The sequence below is a fragment of the Dipteris shenzhenensis genome, chromosome 8, assembly GCF_047967505.1.
Source record: "Dipteris shenzhenensis isolate YYH24624 ecotype China chromosome 8, Dip_SZ_1.0, whole genome shotgun sequence".
In the NCBI taxonomy this organism is placed as follows: Eukaryota; Viridiplantae; Streptophyta; class Polypodiopsida; order Gleicheniales; family Dipteridaceae; genus Dipteris; species Dipteris shenzhenensis.
In genome coordinates, this window is record NC_141603.1 from 11,514,163 (window position 1) to 11,527,553 (window position 13,391).

The 13,391-nt window shown below is 42.8% G+C and overlaps 1 protein-coding gene across 1 annotated transcript in view; it reads right to left on the reverse strand.

Annotated features, from left to right (window-relative positions):
* Window positions 1–4,400: 4,400 nt before the first annotated feature.
* The window catches only part of LOC147899105 (E3 ubiquitin-protein ligase RZFP34-like), a 34,339-nt gene continuing 25,348 nt past the window's right edge, over window positions 4,401–13,391 (reverse strand). The window contains exons 9-13 of the mRNA XM_087377633.1: window positions 5,721–5,803; window positions 5,536–5,627; window positions 5,372–5,441; window positions 5,151–5,192; window positions 4,401–5,041 (exon numbers count right to left, since the gene is read on the reverse strand). Coding sequence (XP_087233759.1) covers window positions 4,907–5,041; window positions 5,151–5,192; window positions 5,372–5,441; window positions 5,536–5,627; window positions 5,721–5,803 — 422 coding nt within the window. The 3' untranslated portion in view covers window positions 4,401–4,906. The remainder of the gene's footprint in view (window positions 5,042–5,150; window positions 5,193–5,371; window positions 5,442–5,535; window positions 5,628–5,720; window positions 5,804–13,391) is intronic.

A 13,391-nucleotide genomic window follows, 5' to 3' on the forward strand; every position in this document is an offset into this window, starting at 1 on the left:
AGCCAAGGCTTGCAGCTAACAAGGGCCCTCAGACCACGAGGCAGGGGCAACCGGTGTTGCAGGTCCAAGCAGCGAGGTAAGAGGCAGCGCAGGCGAAGGAGGAGGCAGCGTGGAAGAGGGAGAGGGAATGCGACGGCAGGCAATGGGGGGGAGGAGGCAGGCAGTGGGATGGAGGTAGCAGGGAGCTCTGGAGAGGCAGGCGGCGCGGGGCTAGAGAGGCAGGCGGCGGGGGGCAGGAGGCAGGCAGCGAGGGGGAGGAGGCAGGCAGCGGGGAGGAGGTAGCAGGGGGCTGGAGAGGCAGGCGGCGGCGGGCTGGAGAGGCAGGGGGCTGGAGAGGCGGGGGGCTCGAGAGGCGGGCGGCGGGGGGCTAGAGAGGCAAGCGGCGGGGGGCTGGAGAGGCGGGCGGCGGGGGGCTGGAGAGGCGGGCGGCAGGGGGCTAGAGAGCTAGGCAGGCGACGTGAGAGGCAGGCAACGGGGGGCTAGAGAGAGAGAGAGAGAGAGAGAGAGAGAGAGAGGCAGGCGCGTGAGATAGAGGCAGGCGGCGGGGGGCTGGAGAGGCAGGCGACGGGGGGCTGGAGAGGCGGGGGGCTGGAGAGACAGAGACTGAACCGACAGATCTAAGAGAGAGAAGTGAGAGATATGGTACCTCAAAAAGATCTAAGAGAGGTAACCGAGAGGATGCAAGTGTCAAAGAGAGAGAGAGAGAGAGAGAGAGGGAGAACTGTGTGAGAGAGATACCTCTACACCTACAAGCAAAACCAAAGAGAGAGAGAGGCCACAAGCACCTAAGTGCTGGAGATACATATTTGAGAGAGAATTCGAAAGCACAAGACAGCTCAAGATACAATAAAATTCAAACCATGGGGATGTAGAATTCAAAAGGTGCTTCACAGCTAGATTCAAACCACAAGAAGGTGGCCTCTTGTTCAAATGCATGGATAGTAGATGCCCTTTTATAATTAGCTTTCTTTCCCTTTACCAAATAAGCAAAGGAGGCTACCACTTTGCTAGTGGTTTCCAAGACACAACTATCAAGGCACCTAACATGCTTACACCCTGAGGCTAAACTAGCTATGGTTTGAAAGTGGATAGACTGTAATTACAAGATATTGGAATGTGGATTGTAGGATGTCAAACTAGGACTCCAAGTGTCATGTTAGACTACTTGTAGCACATGATGCAACTGTAGCTTACTGACATCATGTGGTGATGGAGTGGATGGGCTACTAAGAAACAGGTGACTATAAAGGAGCTCACGGCAACAGAGCTATAGGTTGTGCAACAAGGCGAACGTGCACAAGTTCAACAGAGAATCGAGAGTGTAGAAAGCTTGGAATCCATCGCACAGTTGGTGGGGACCTATAGTCAAGGTTAGACTGACGACGTTCAGCACGGACTACAAGCTGAGTAGTGCGGCTGACTACTGTGGCTCAAGGCAAAGGCTCATTGGTCCCGTCAAGGTAGCTGCAACAAGGCTACAAGAAGAGTTAGACGGTGGAGCATCTAGATGATGGCTCTACAAACGAGGTGCAAGAGCAATGGACACGCGAGAGTTGTCGCGAGTTGGAGAATGGCGCGATCGAAGGTAGCAGAGTGGCCAAAGTAGATCGCGACCTGGGAAGGCAGCTCCAAGCTAAGCAAGTTTGTGAGGTGGTGCATCTTTAGATATGCAAGACTTGGGTACAGTTTATAGCACTGACTAAAAGACTAAAATATTAATTATAGATACTCTCAAAGGTACTTGGAAATACAAATCTTTCTATATAGGTATCAAAATTTGCATTTCTAAGAGCCTGTAAGAGTGCATTTGAAGCTTGATGCAACTTGCCAACATGGCTGTAAAAAAGAAGTTTTTTTATGCTAGAACAAGCCGCAGGGACAACCTATTCTAACATAAAAAACTAAAAATGTTCTTGATGAATTAAATGTCTCTTATCATCCCTCACCAAAGACACTTGGAAAGAAAAAAAATTCACCTAGAACAAGCCAACTTGTTCTAGGTAAAAAATTATGGTTTTCCATTTGCTTTTTATGAGTCCAATCTCAAGCTTCATACTCCTTGCCAACAGAGCTTTAAAAATTTTCTTTTTTTAATTTGCCTGAAAACTTAAACATCTATTGTCATCACTCAAAGAAGGCACTTGGAAAGTAGCTAGAACTAGTTGTCTTCAAATCCAATGATGGTGCAAATGCATGAGAATGCTTGTTTTGGTAGGCTTCGCGCGGAGTACTTCGCTCGAAACATCTCACTCATAGGTTGGGAATAGGCAATTTGCGGAACTACCAAAGAAGAAGCTCCCTCAGCATGATGTACTCGAGCTACAACAAACTTCAATTCTAACAATCCTTGCTTTGCACAACTAGGCATTTTTGTAATGGCTCCGTTATGGCCCTCACCATATGTAGACTTAACTACTCTCAACATCCCTTGCAATTTGCCATCAAATGTGAGGTATCTTTGCAATTCATCTACTACCACCATGTATTTCATCTTGGTGTCCATGTCACCATGGGTTTCCACGCTATGCATGACACTGTTTTTCCCCAATCCACAATGCGTTGGGACTTATCCACTCTATGTTGTGGGGTTGCACACTTCCCCCACCGAATGCCTTCACAATTGCAATGGAAACCTCCTTGTTCATCGATGCCTCCTATTATACTTTGCATATACCTTCATAAGACTAGTGTATGTCCAATCTTACAAATTTAAATACTTAGTAGTGTAGTTGCATGAGCTCTTCATAAACGCCTTTTGGGACAAAATACACAAAGACAAACTGCCACCAAAAATCCGTACTGATGTCTTGCACACCTCATTTGAAACATGGGCTGACACTTATTTTGCGCAACCTATATTCCTCGCTAAATTTACTCGCTAGCAGCAAAACCTCTTTTGAATCAAGACTAGCCAAAAGGCTTCTCGAAGGCCTTTTAGTTGACGGAATCAAGAAAAGGGAAACCGAGTGTAAAAGAAAGGAAATAGTGAGGTACTATGACGAGTAAGCTGATGCAAAGAGACATTCATTCACCTCCTATGAGTACTTGGTAGTTTCCTAGCCATGTAGAGAGACCAATCACAGTTTTGCCCTCTCGACTTGATGTGTTTTGCATTCTCAGTGGCATGTTTTGCATACTCAGTGGCAATAGCTAAGACAAGTCCCTTTATTAATCTCGTTGATCCTTCCCTAATTTCCGATACTAGTACATTTTTAGTTAAGGTACTCACTCCTCCCGCTCGACAAGAAAAATTGTCTAGAAGGCAATTGTACTTCAAGAACAAGATCTGAAACTACTTAAATCAAGCCACATTCATCTTCATCTCTTGCAAGAGGGCCAAATCTGGGAGTCCCTTGTACAATGTTCAAGGGGCAAATCCTTCCACAATGCCCAGACTGCCAACGGATGTAACAGGCGTCCACAAAAGGTCCAAACTTGATTTGCTGCAGTATTTCAAATTCATTTGGAACGAAGGGGCTCCAGCATGTCATTCAGAATTTTCAAACTTTCAATCTTAAGGATACATATCTTCCAGTAACCCAGCCTCTCGGTTCATAATGTAGTGCAAGCAAACAATACTGAGTGAACCAACAACGTTCTGGCCTTCTGTTCATAGCCATACAGGCAGTTCCAACAAATAAAATCCAAAAGACCCATTCAGAGTTGAGAAAGTTACCGTGCAAAACCACAGAACCACGATATGGCAAGTACAATCATGCTGCGAAACGCCAAGTCTACCATTGAGCAACATAGTCCACTGGCTAGCCAAAGCGACTTCTGCAAAATAAAATACTTGACCCACAAAAGTGAACAGTATCAAACCTACATTGAAAGATCATTCTCAGCCCATCTCGAAAGTTCTCTTTCATGAGAACCTCTTCACCAGGACCTCAACCCAGGAAGTGTAGGACATGCCACAGACTTGAAACTCACAGTTAACCTGAGTCAGGCAGGGCATTTGACAGCCTCCTTGATGCAACAGAAATTTGGTGTAATCAAGGCTAGATACATTACCTCCAGAACCGTAGCAAAGAGCACGCTCAACACAGCAGCTCCTTGCTTTACATTTTGAAAGAAGGGGCCCCAAATGAGCTTAGCGAGGAGAAGAAAGCTTAGAGGAGCACCAAAGCAGGGCAAAGACCTATTTCGTCTCAAAACTGAATCTAGAGGAACTCTTGCTTAAGGCTTCACCAAAACTCCATTTCACTTTCTGGTTTATTACACAAAATTATTTGTGTGAGACTATGCATTTTCTTTACACCCAAGCAAGACCCCCTTTAAAAAACTCCAACCGTACGAAAAGTTGCTTCTACTCAGATAAGGGTTAGAAAAGGTGCTCAAGAAATAACAGAATCATTTGATAAATTATCAAATCATCTGATTCCGACCACAGCCTCAATTTTTAAATATCCTGGCATTATTGTTTTATATAGAGATCCATTCCACACATTGTAAGTGTAACTTCCTTCAATATCACTGACTGTAGTAATACGAGCAAGGTCTAATTCCTAGAAATCACAACTCTTTTCAAAAGCTTTGTTCGTACAATAGATAATATCCACTACATAAAATACACGCCTATGGAAATCAAAACAAGAGTCAGTGTCCTGAAGAATGATTTTGAAATGTGGCATGGTGTCCAACCACTTTTGGTCTACATACAAGAAGCATCAATCCATACCTGCAAAAAATGATAACCTACAATGTAGGCGCACTGCGCTTGCTCAGCAATGCAGCCCAGTTACCAGCCTGCATTGAAGGAGTGCTGGAATGTCATAATGTACAAGCAAAAAATAATCAGTTCTTGAAGTAGTTAGTTACTGCCATGTTGTAGCATGCCGGCTCAGAGCACAAATGACAGAACTCATCTCATAGCTCCACAAAGCTGGAAAAAGGACAGCTGCCTTCATAATCTACATGCGCTCAATTGATGTCCCGTTGTTTGTCGAGTGTTGTAGGACTTGCATTCAGAACACTTCTGGGCAATAATATGGAAATGAACTTCACTATTCGCACCGCAATCATTGCATAGTATCCATACCTGCAAGTCAAAGACATTAATGATACATTCTAGTCGTAAAGTAGCTACTCCGTCAGCACAATAATGACATCCGTAATCCATTTAGCAGAGCAAATAAGGCATACAATACCATCTTATTCTGATAGGCTTCGGGCATTGGGGTTGCTGCAACCTGCAAAGCCCAATAGCATAAATTTAGGCAGGCACCAAGATTTATCAAACACAAGATCATCCCTAACCTATAACATGGAAAATGTAATTTTTAACTAATTTCTACAACGCAAGACCTAATCATCTGACTTGTGTCAGAATAATAAGGTCCTATTGTTGTGCTCAAGAATCACCATTTACCTCCCGGTCGAGCTGCTCCCACAATTTGGACATATCATACACTGATTTTGAGCACACTGGACATGTATACCTGCAGATTATACCAGAATTATGGTTACATCAACAATCCCCTGTTTACAGGAAACTTCAAAAAATGTGTGCCAAACTCATAAGAAGCAGCTTACTGAGAATGAGAGTGCATCTCATTCAAGCATTCCAGGTGAATGGTATGGCCACATGGCAGCACATTGATATCTTTCAGTGAATCAAATAAATACTGCCATCCAAACAATTCGTTGCACTTAGAATTAGTCAGACGACAAGCATGTATGACTTGCATATGTAGTGAAATACTTCACAAAATGCATACCTCAAAGCAAACTGGGCAGTTGTGCTGCATCGAGTTCTCCACACAAGAATGATTGTTTTGCAATTGCATTGTGTAACAACATCCTACAAACAATTTACATAGACAACTCAGCTTCAGGATTACAAGCATAATTCCACAAAATGTCGATATTTTTCCCTATAAATAGCTTTCTCGCTCCCATTGTTCACTAACACACTTAGCTCATAGGTATATACCCGCCAACTATTTCCCTTGATCCTTGAGCAAATCCTTAATTTGCAAAAGTGAAGCTTTATTCTGAGATGATGTTATAAATGAGCCCCTGGTACTTTTACAGCACCCAACCTGGATAAAACTACACGTCTGTTAAGGGGATTATTCCTTGCACGACACAGCATCCCAGCATGAATATAGATATTGTATATGGGACTATGCCATGTGGCAGCCTAGTAGTGTATCACACTATATACCCACCATCTACTAAATTAGCCTAGTTGTCTAGATGCATAGAAAAACTGCTTATGTCATCAAGAAATCCTCGAGGAAGAAGAGTTTATTCTCTGTTCTGCTGGAGGATTTTAGACATTTCAAGATCCTCCATTGTAATCCAGGTGTATCCAACCCCTATGTATCTCTGAAATCTCTCTCCCTTAGCAAGCCCACATCCATGATAGCAGTGTTTTTTCTTGCCCCTTCTTGTATTAATGTCAAAGTCATAAATTTGTACAAGCCCACATCCATCTAATAGGGCATCTTTTATACTTAGGAGGCAAAGTTGACTCAGTAAGGAAATATTTCAAAATGCAATCATCAATCAAATGTTACATTCCAGCTAGAATGTGTTAGATGAATCAGTTGACAAGCCTTTAGAGAGACGATGATATATATATATATATATATATAGAGAGAGAGAGAGAGAGAGAGAGATGAATCCACAAACATGCCAAAACTCATCCTCTAAAAACACTACACATAGTGCAGTTTCAATATCATCATAGTCACTCATAAGGTTGAAAGCCATAAACTCCATCACCCATAGCAAGGACTAGCTACTATAACATCCCCACCAACGTCATTGCCCAATGGTGGGTATAGACCTTAGTATAAACAAATGCTCTCACACGTACAAATCCAGACACCCACACATACTTGAGCATTCATTTATACAATGAAATGGTGTAATGTACATAAATGTATATGTAAGTTGTGTGAACCAAGGTTTGCTTTAATGCTATGGGTTTGCCATTAAATAAATGGCCAAAGAATGATTGTTGAGGTTCTTGATATGGATACATTGTAAGATGTTAGAAGTGGGTTAGTGTGGAAACCTCACTTAAGGGACACCTTAATCCCCCGTTAAGGGTCTTTTTCCCTTGGGTTAGTTAGGGACTGTTTCAACCTCATGATAGTCACTCATTAGGTTAAACCATAGACTCCATCATACATAGTAGGGACTAGCTCCTATAGCATCCCAACCGATGTCATCAGCACCCAACGGCAGGTGTAGACCATAGTATAAGCATATGCTCTTACACATGCAATCCACACCCCCACACATACTTGAGCATCCATTTATACAAAGGTCTTCGTACTGAGTTTCTGTGGGCCCTCCGGAGGTGAAGGGCAGACTCAACCGTGCCAAAGGCTAGCATTAAAGGAGAAGGCTAATCAAAAAGCATCTACATTCTCTTCATTCAAGCTACAATTTCTTGTGAATACTATACGATTTCATTTCAGTCTCTCCCAAACGAGCATCTAAGCAAAAAACTGCCTAGACAATCTAGCTGATTGGGCAACGCACCACTTAAGATAGATAGAATTTTGAGGTCAAACAGTGCTGGTCAACAGTTTTTTGGGTGGCTGAGAACTTGTTTGCTGCGGTTTTCACTGTGCAACCACATTTATGCTAGCTTTGGACTGGTTTTTGACTGGTGTTCAGAGAATTTCAACTGGTTTTCTCTAATTTCAAGTTACTGCATCTAACTCCACACCTCGCACCTGTTCAGGAAATTGCTGCAGCTGTTTGGCTTCTGGCCGAACACTTTTTTTGTGCCACTCCTTTGCTGATTGGATCTGCTCAGCCTTTGCCTTCTCTGCTCCGACAGTTTTGAAAACTGCCGCAGTTGCAGTTGTACACCAAATACAGGTGTCCGAAAATCTTGTTGGAGTCATCCATTCAGATTGGATTGCAAAATTTGCGGCTTTTGCCTGTGGTTTTGCATGACTTGACAGGTTCAGGTACTTTTCCAATTAGATTTGAGTCAAAAATTCTTGCCTCAAAAATTCGTTCATTTGCACATTTTTTCCTTCCCTTGCCATGTTTTGAGAATCTTGCAGGCACTTGCATCTTTGTGATATTCTCCTTTAGTATCATTTGCAGAATTTTCTGGTGTATTTTTGTTTCAGCTTGTTGCTCATCTTTGAAGATGGCTGAGAATCAGAATCAGAATCCAGGGGATGTGTTTGGGGTTTTGACTCAAAAATTTACTGTCTTGCAAGCTTAAAGTAACAGATAATCAAAGGGATTATTGGTTGTCTCGTAGGTCAAAGACTCGAAGTGTCAGAGGGCTACAGAGTAACCTGTAACCAATTCCAACTTCCAAGGACTTAGGATAGTATAGCTTAGAGATGGAGCGAGCAAAGGACGCTAGGGTGGTGCACCTCGTGTAAGGGCACATCTTCTTGGTATCACTGGAAAGGGTGTCAATCCATGTGTACGAGAAGTTCCGGATGATATAATTCTTTCCTTGGGAGACACACCAGGTGGCCCGTCAAAGAGGGCACGAGTTGAGGCCTCATCAACACTAGTAGGTCCTGGATCTCCTCCCAGGAGTCCCATTATATCTATGACATCTGGACCCCCTCCTCCACTTTCACCACCTACACAAGGGGCTTCTTTTTCTATTGGTAGTGCTTCCACTAGACGGGCATCAGTGCGAGTTGTGAAGCCTCCAAGGTTTCCAAATTCAACCAGGTTACCACCTAGGCCAAGGACTTTACGAGCCAGTTGGGTCACAACTTTGCTTGCATATGCTCGTCGAGCAACTCGCAAGATCTTTTATGAATGTGACCTTTTCTTTAACCTTCCTCATACTCCAGCTTTTCAGGAGTTTGTTCAGGCAGTAGCCGAGACTGGCCCTTCATTTAGGGCTCCATCTTCAGAGACTTTACACACTCAAGAGCTGAAAGCAGAGGTCTTGCAAGTTGAGAAGGAGCTGCAGCCTATTAAGGCATCGTGGGGTAGATACGGGTGCTCCATTTTGTGTGATGGGTGGTCAGATACCAGGAGGCGCCCGCTCATTAACATACTTGTATCATCTTGCGTGGGTACTATGTTTTTGAGATCCATAGATGCATCAAACGAATATCATACAGGTGAGTACATTTACAGCCACATTAAGAAGGCAGTAGAGGATGTGGGGCCTCAAAATGTAGTATAGGTGGTTACAGATAATGCAAGTTAGCGCATGGGTGCTCTACTTGAGAGTGACTATCCGCATATCTTTTGGACTCCTTGTGTTGCACACAGTTTGGATCTTCTTATAGAGCACATAGGGAAGCTTCCTTGGATTTCCTCGGTGGTTGACAAGACACGGAGCATGGTGACTTTCTTGACAAGGAAGCATAGAGCCCTTGCAATTTTTCGACAGCATAGCTCCCATGAGATTCTGAAGCCCTCAAAGACCCGCTTTGCCTATCTCTTTATAGTCTTGTCACGCTTGGTAAAGGTGAAGCCTAACTTAAGGCGCATGGTAGTCAGTGAGGAATGGTTGCTGGGATAAGTCCAGCAAACCAAAGGCACATGCCTTTGAGGACATTGTGTTTGATGGTGATTTTTGGCATGCAGCTAAGGAGATTGTGGGGAGTGCAGCCCCTTTTCAGTACCCTTCAACTTGTTGATAGAAAAGGATGCACAATTGGACTCGTGTATGAGTTCATGGAGAAGGTTGGAGAGGCATTGAAAGGGTGCACATGGCTTGATGCAACAAGGTAAATGCAAATGAGGAATCTTGACTTTTCAATTCACTGTTGGCTGCAATTAATTTTCTTATTTGCAGCTTTAAGGCTTTGCATGTATGATGTTACATTTGTATTTAGAATCTATATTTCATTTGCACCCTAGAGAGCAAGAGATTATGGCCTTGTGGTAAAAAAGATGGACATGGTTCCATAGGCCTATTCATGCAGCAGCACACATTTTGCATCCTCTATGGAGGAGGGAGGACCAATCGGATGACTTGACTGCAGGGTGGACAGGTTTCCTTGAACGTGCATATCAAGATGCAATATTGCAAGATGCTTTGGAGGGCCAACTCCTCTCATTTAGGAACTCCTTTGGGGAGTTTGTCTCAGCTCGTGCATGTCTCCGTGATGCTCAATTGAGGCCTATTACCTGGTGTGAGAAGTATGGTCGGGGCACGCCGAAGTTGAAGCGCATTGCCCTCCGAGTCCTTTCACAAGATTGCTCATCTAGCACCTGTGAAAGGAATTGGAGTGTGTTCTCACTTATACACACTAAAAAAAGAAATAGACTAGGCACTAGACAACTTGACACGTAATTCATATTCGCATTGATAATTTTGTGTGTGAGCACTCGGCATATCTATTTTCTTTTATATGCACTCAGCACACAGTTCATTATTGGCATTTGAATTATAGTTATGCTACAACCTACATGTATTTACTGTTAATTCATTTGGTGTATAATAGGCTTGTATATGTCCATGCCAATCTACGACTTATTCGATGAATGAAGACCATTGAATGTCCACAGGAGGTGGATCCTGGTAAGATACGTGTGCAGGTCCCTGAGGATGAAATGCTTCATGCAGACGAGCAGGGAGAACAGAACCAACTTTAATAGCAGCTGCTCTAGAAAGCAGGAGACCTCCTCATCATCAGAAGAGGATTCATCCACTTCTGCAGATTCTGATAGTGATGATGGGGAGGGGGAGGAGGAGGAGGAGGGGGCTGAGGGCCAGGGAGAAGATGCCCAAGCACCTACAGATCTTGCTGATTACTTTCTTTCAGATTTCAGTAGAATTTGAACTTTAGTTTTGTTTGAAATTTAAAGTTGAAGCCTTCACTCTTGACTCTTGAGTTATGTAATCTAGGTTCTAGTCTATAGACTAGCAGACTATTTACAAGAGTGAAACTGAGAACTTGATTTATGTCCAGACTCCATGGTTGTGATTCGTGAACTTGTGAAAACTGAAATATGATTAGGTTTAAGGCTTGAGCTTGTAAATTGTAATCTGAAATCTGATTTTTTGCGACGTATCTAGATTCTAGTATCTACTCAACTGATGGGTGTAGACCATAGTATAAAAATATGCTCTCACACATACAAAACCACACACCCACACATACTTGAGCATCCATTTATACAAAGTCTTCGTACTGAGTTTCTGTCGGCACTCCCAAGGTGAAGGGCAGACTCAGCCATGATGAAGGCTAGCACTAAAGGAGAAGGCTAATCAAAAGGTAGTCCAAAATCTCTTCATTCAAGCTACAACTACTTGTGAAGTCTAAACATTTTCATTTTTCTAAATCTAAATCTAGCTGATAGGGCAACGCACCATTTAAGATAGAAAGAATTATCACAATACCAACAGGCCGCAACTTGGACGAAAACTTCACAAGGTGAAATTTGCATGTCCGCTAATACGGCAGAAGCATATACCTAGATGAATCCCAGAACATTCCCAAACTCATCCTCTAAAAACACAACACAATGCAGTTTCAATCTCATGATAGTCACTCACAAGGTTGAAAACCATAAACTCCATCATGCATAGCAGGGACTAGCTACTGTGACATCCCCACTAACATCATCAATGCCCAACAGTGGGTGTAGACCATAGTATAAAAATATGCTCTCACACATACAAAACCACACACCCACACATACTTGAGCATCCATTTATACAAAGTCTTCGTACTGAGTTTCTGTCGGCACTCCGGAGGTGAAGGGCAGACTCAGCCATGATGAAGGCTAGCACTAAAGGAGAAGGCTAATCAAAAGGTAGTCCAAAATCTCTTCATTCAAGCTACAACTGCTTGTGAAGTCTAAACATTTTCATTTTAGTCTCTCCCCAACGAGCATCTAAATCTAAATCTAGTTGATAGGGCAAAGCAACATTTAAGAAAGGCATATGAAATTCAGTTTTGTTGTGGTGGAGCATGACATGCTCAAGTACTAGCTCTCTATAGCAGTATTGAACATGGTCATCATTGACCAAGTCAGGACTCTTATCATTCTACAATCTCCTTATTGGGAATTGTGTATTGGATAAAGAGAAGTTCATATGAGGGCGCATGATATATTCAAGAACCTTTTTTTTTTTTGTGACAAGATTCTATTTGGTCACTATTAGCCCAATATTTCCTTTAGGATTCTATTATTTAATACTTTCCATTGGAATTTGTTTTATATGAGCGTCGAGAACTCTTATGGTTTCTCATGGATTATTGTGGCCAAAGCGAAGAATTTTACAGTTCATCTGTAAATTGTGTGTCCTTTTGGAAAGTTTGAGAACCCTCCAAGTTTATGTCTAACCAGCATGAGTATCGGTATGGAGATTATCACTTCAATCGGAAAGATTTGAGAGGATTCTCAAAGAAAGAGGATGTGGAAAGATTCCAAGAAACAGTTTTATTAAGGCTAAGTATCTCCTTTATGTTGATAATGAAGATCTAACCCTTGTATGGCAATACAAGGAGAAAAGTGAACTCTTTTCTTGAATTTGTTTCAAAAAGACGCCTCTCATGAATGAGTAAGTCAATGAGTGTGATATGCCCAAATATTGGCCATGTGATTTATTGCTTTCCTTTTATCCAGATTTAAAGATGGAGTTGTAGCCAAAGAAGCCGAGGGAAATACAGAGCCCTTGGAAGAAGCAATCATTTCACAAGGATCTCTAGTCCGTCTTGTGAAAGTCAAAGAAGCAGTCAACTCCAAGTGAAAGGGGGATGGATTTGCCAAGAATGAAGGACATTATAAGTACAGGATGGGAAACTTCTCTGAGTGTATCTTCAGACACTATGTTGCTTCTTAGAAACAGAGATGTCAAGAGCTTTGTCATTCCAATCCTCAAGGAATTTGGACCAAGAATATTGAGAATGTCACCAAATCGAAAATACTCGGGTGGGTTGATCATAGCAAGAGGATTATTGCATAGCAGTGGCATGGAAAATGCTTGAATGGGATAATCAATCCGAAATCGGAAAGAAGGGCCTATGGCTGCCCAGTGCTCTTAAAGAGGAAGAAACGCCAAGAAAAAGAAGGGCCTATGGCTGCCCAGTGCTCTTAAAGAGCAGGACACGCCAAGAAAAAGAAGGGCCTATGGCTGCCCAATGCTCTTAAAGAGCAAGAAATGCCAAAGAAAAGCAAGAATCTCCATGCGGAAGCAAGTGTTTTAGATGCAAAAAGAGGGGCGTGTGGCTGCCTAGTGCCCAGGAAGGCCAGTCGACCAAAAGGAGCAGAGAATGCCACAAGACTGATCTAAGTCAATGATCGGAAGTTACCAGATTCCAAGATCCACTTTAGGTGGAAGAGATGGAGATCCCCCAACGAGAACAGACTGTGTACTGCACAAAGAAGAAAAGCACCCAAAGGCAAGTTTATCTGTGGGTATCTTTCCAAGTACCAGAGCTATTACACCATTGATGCCAAGAGAGGAGGTATCCCCA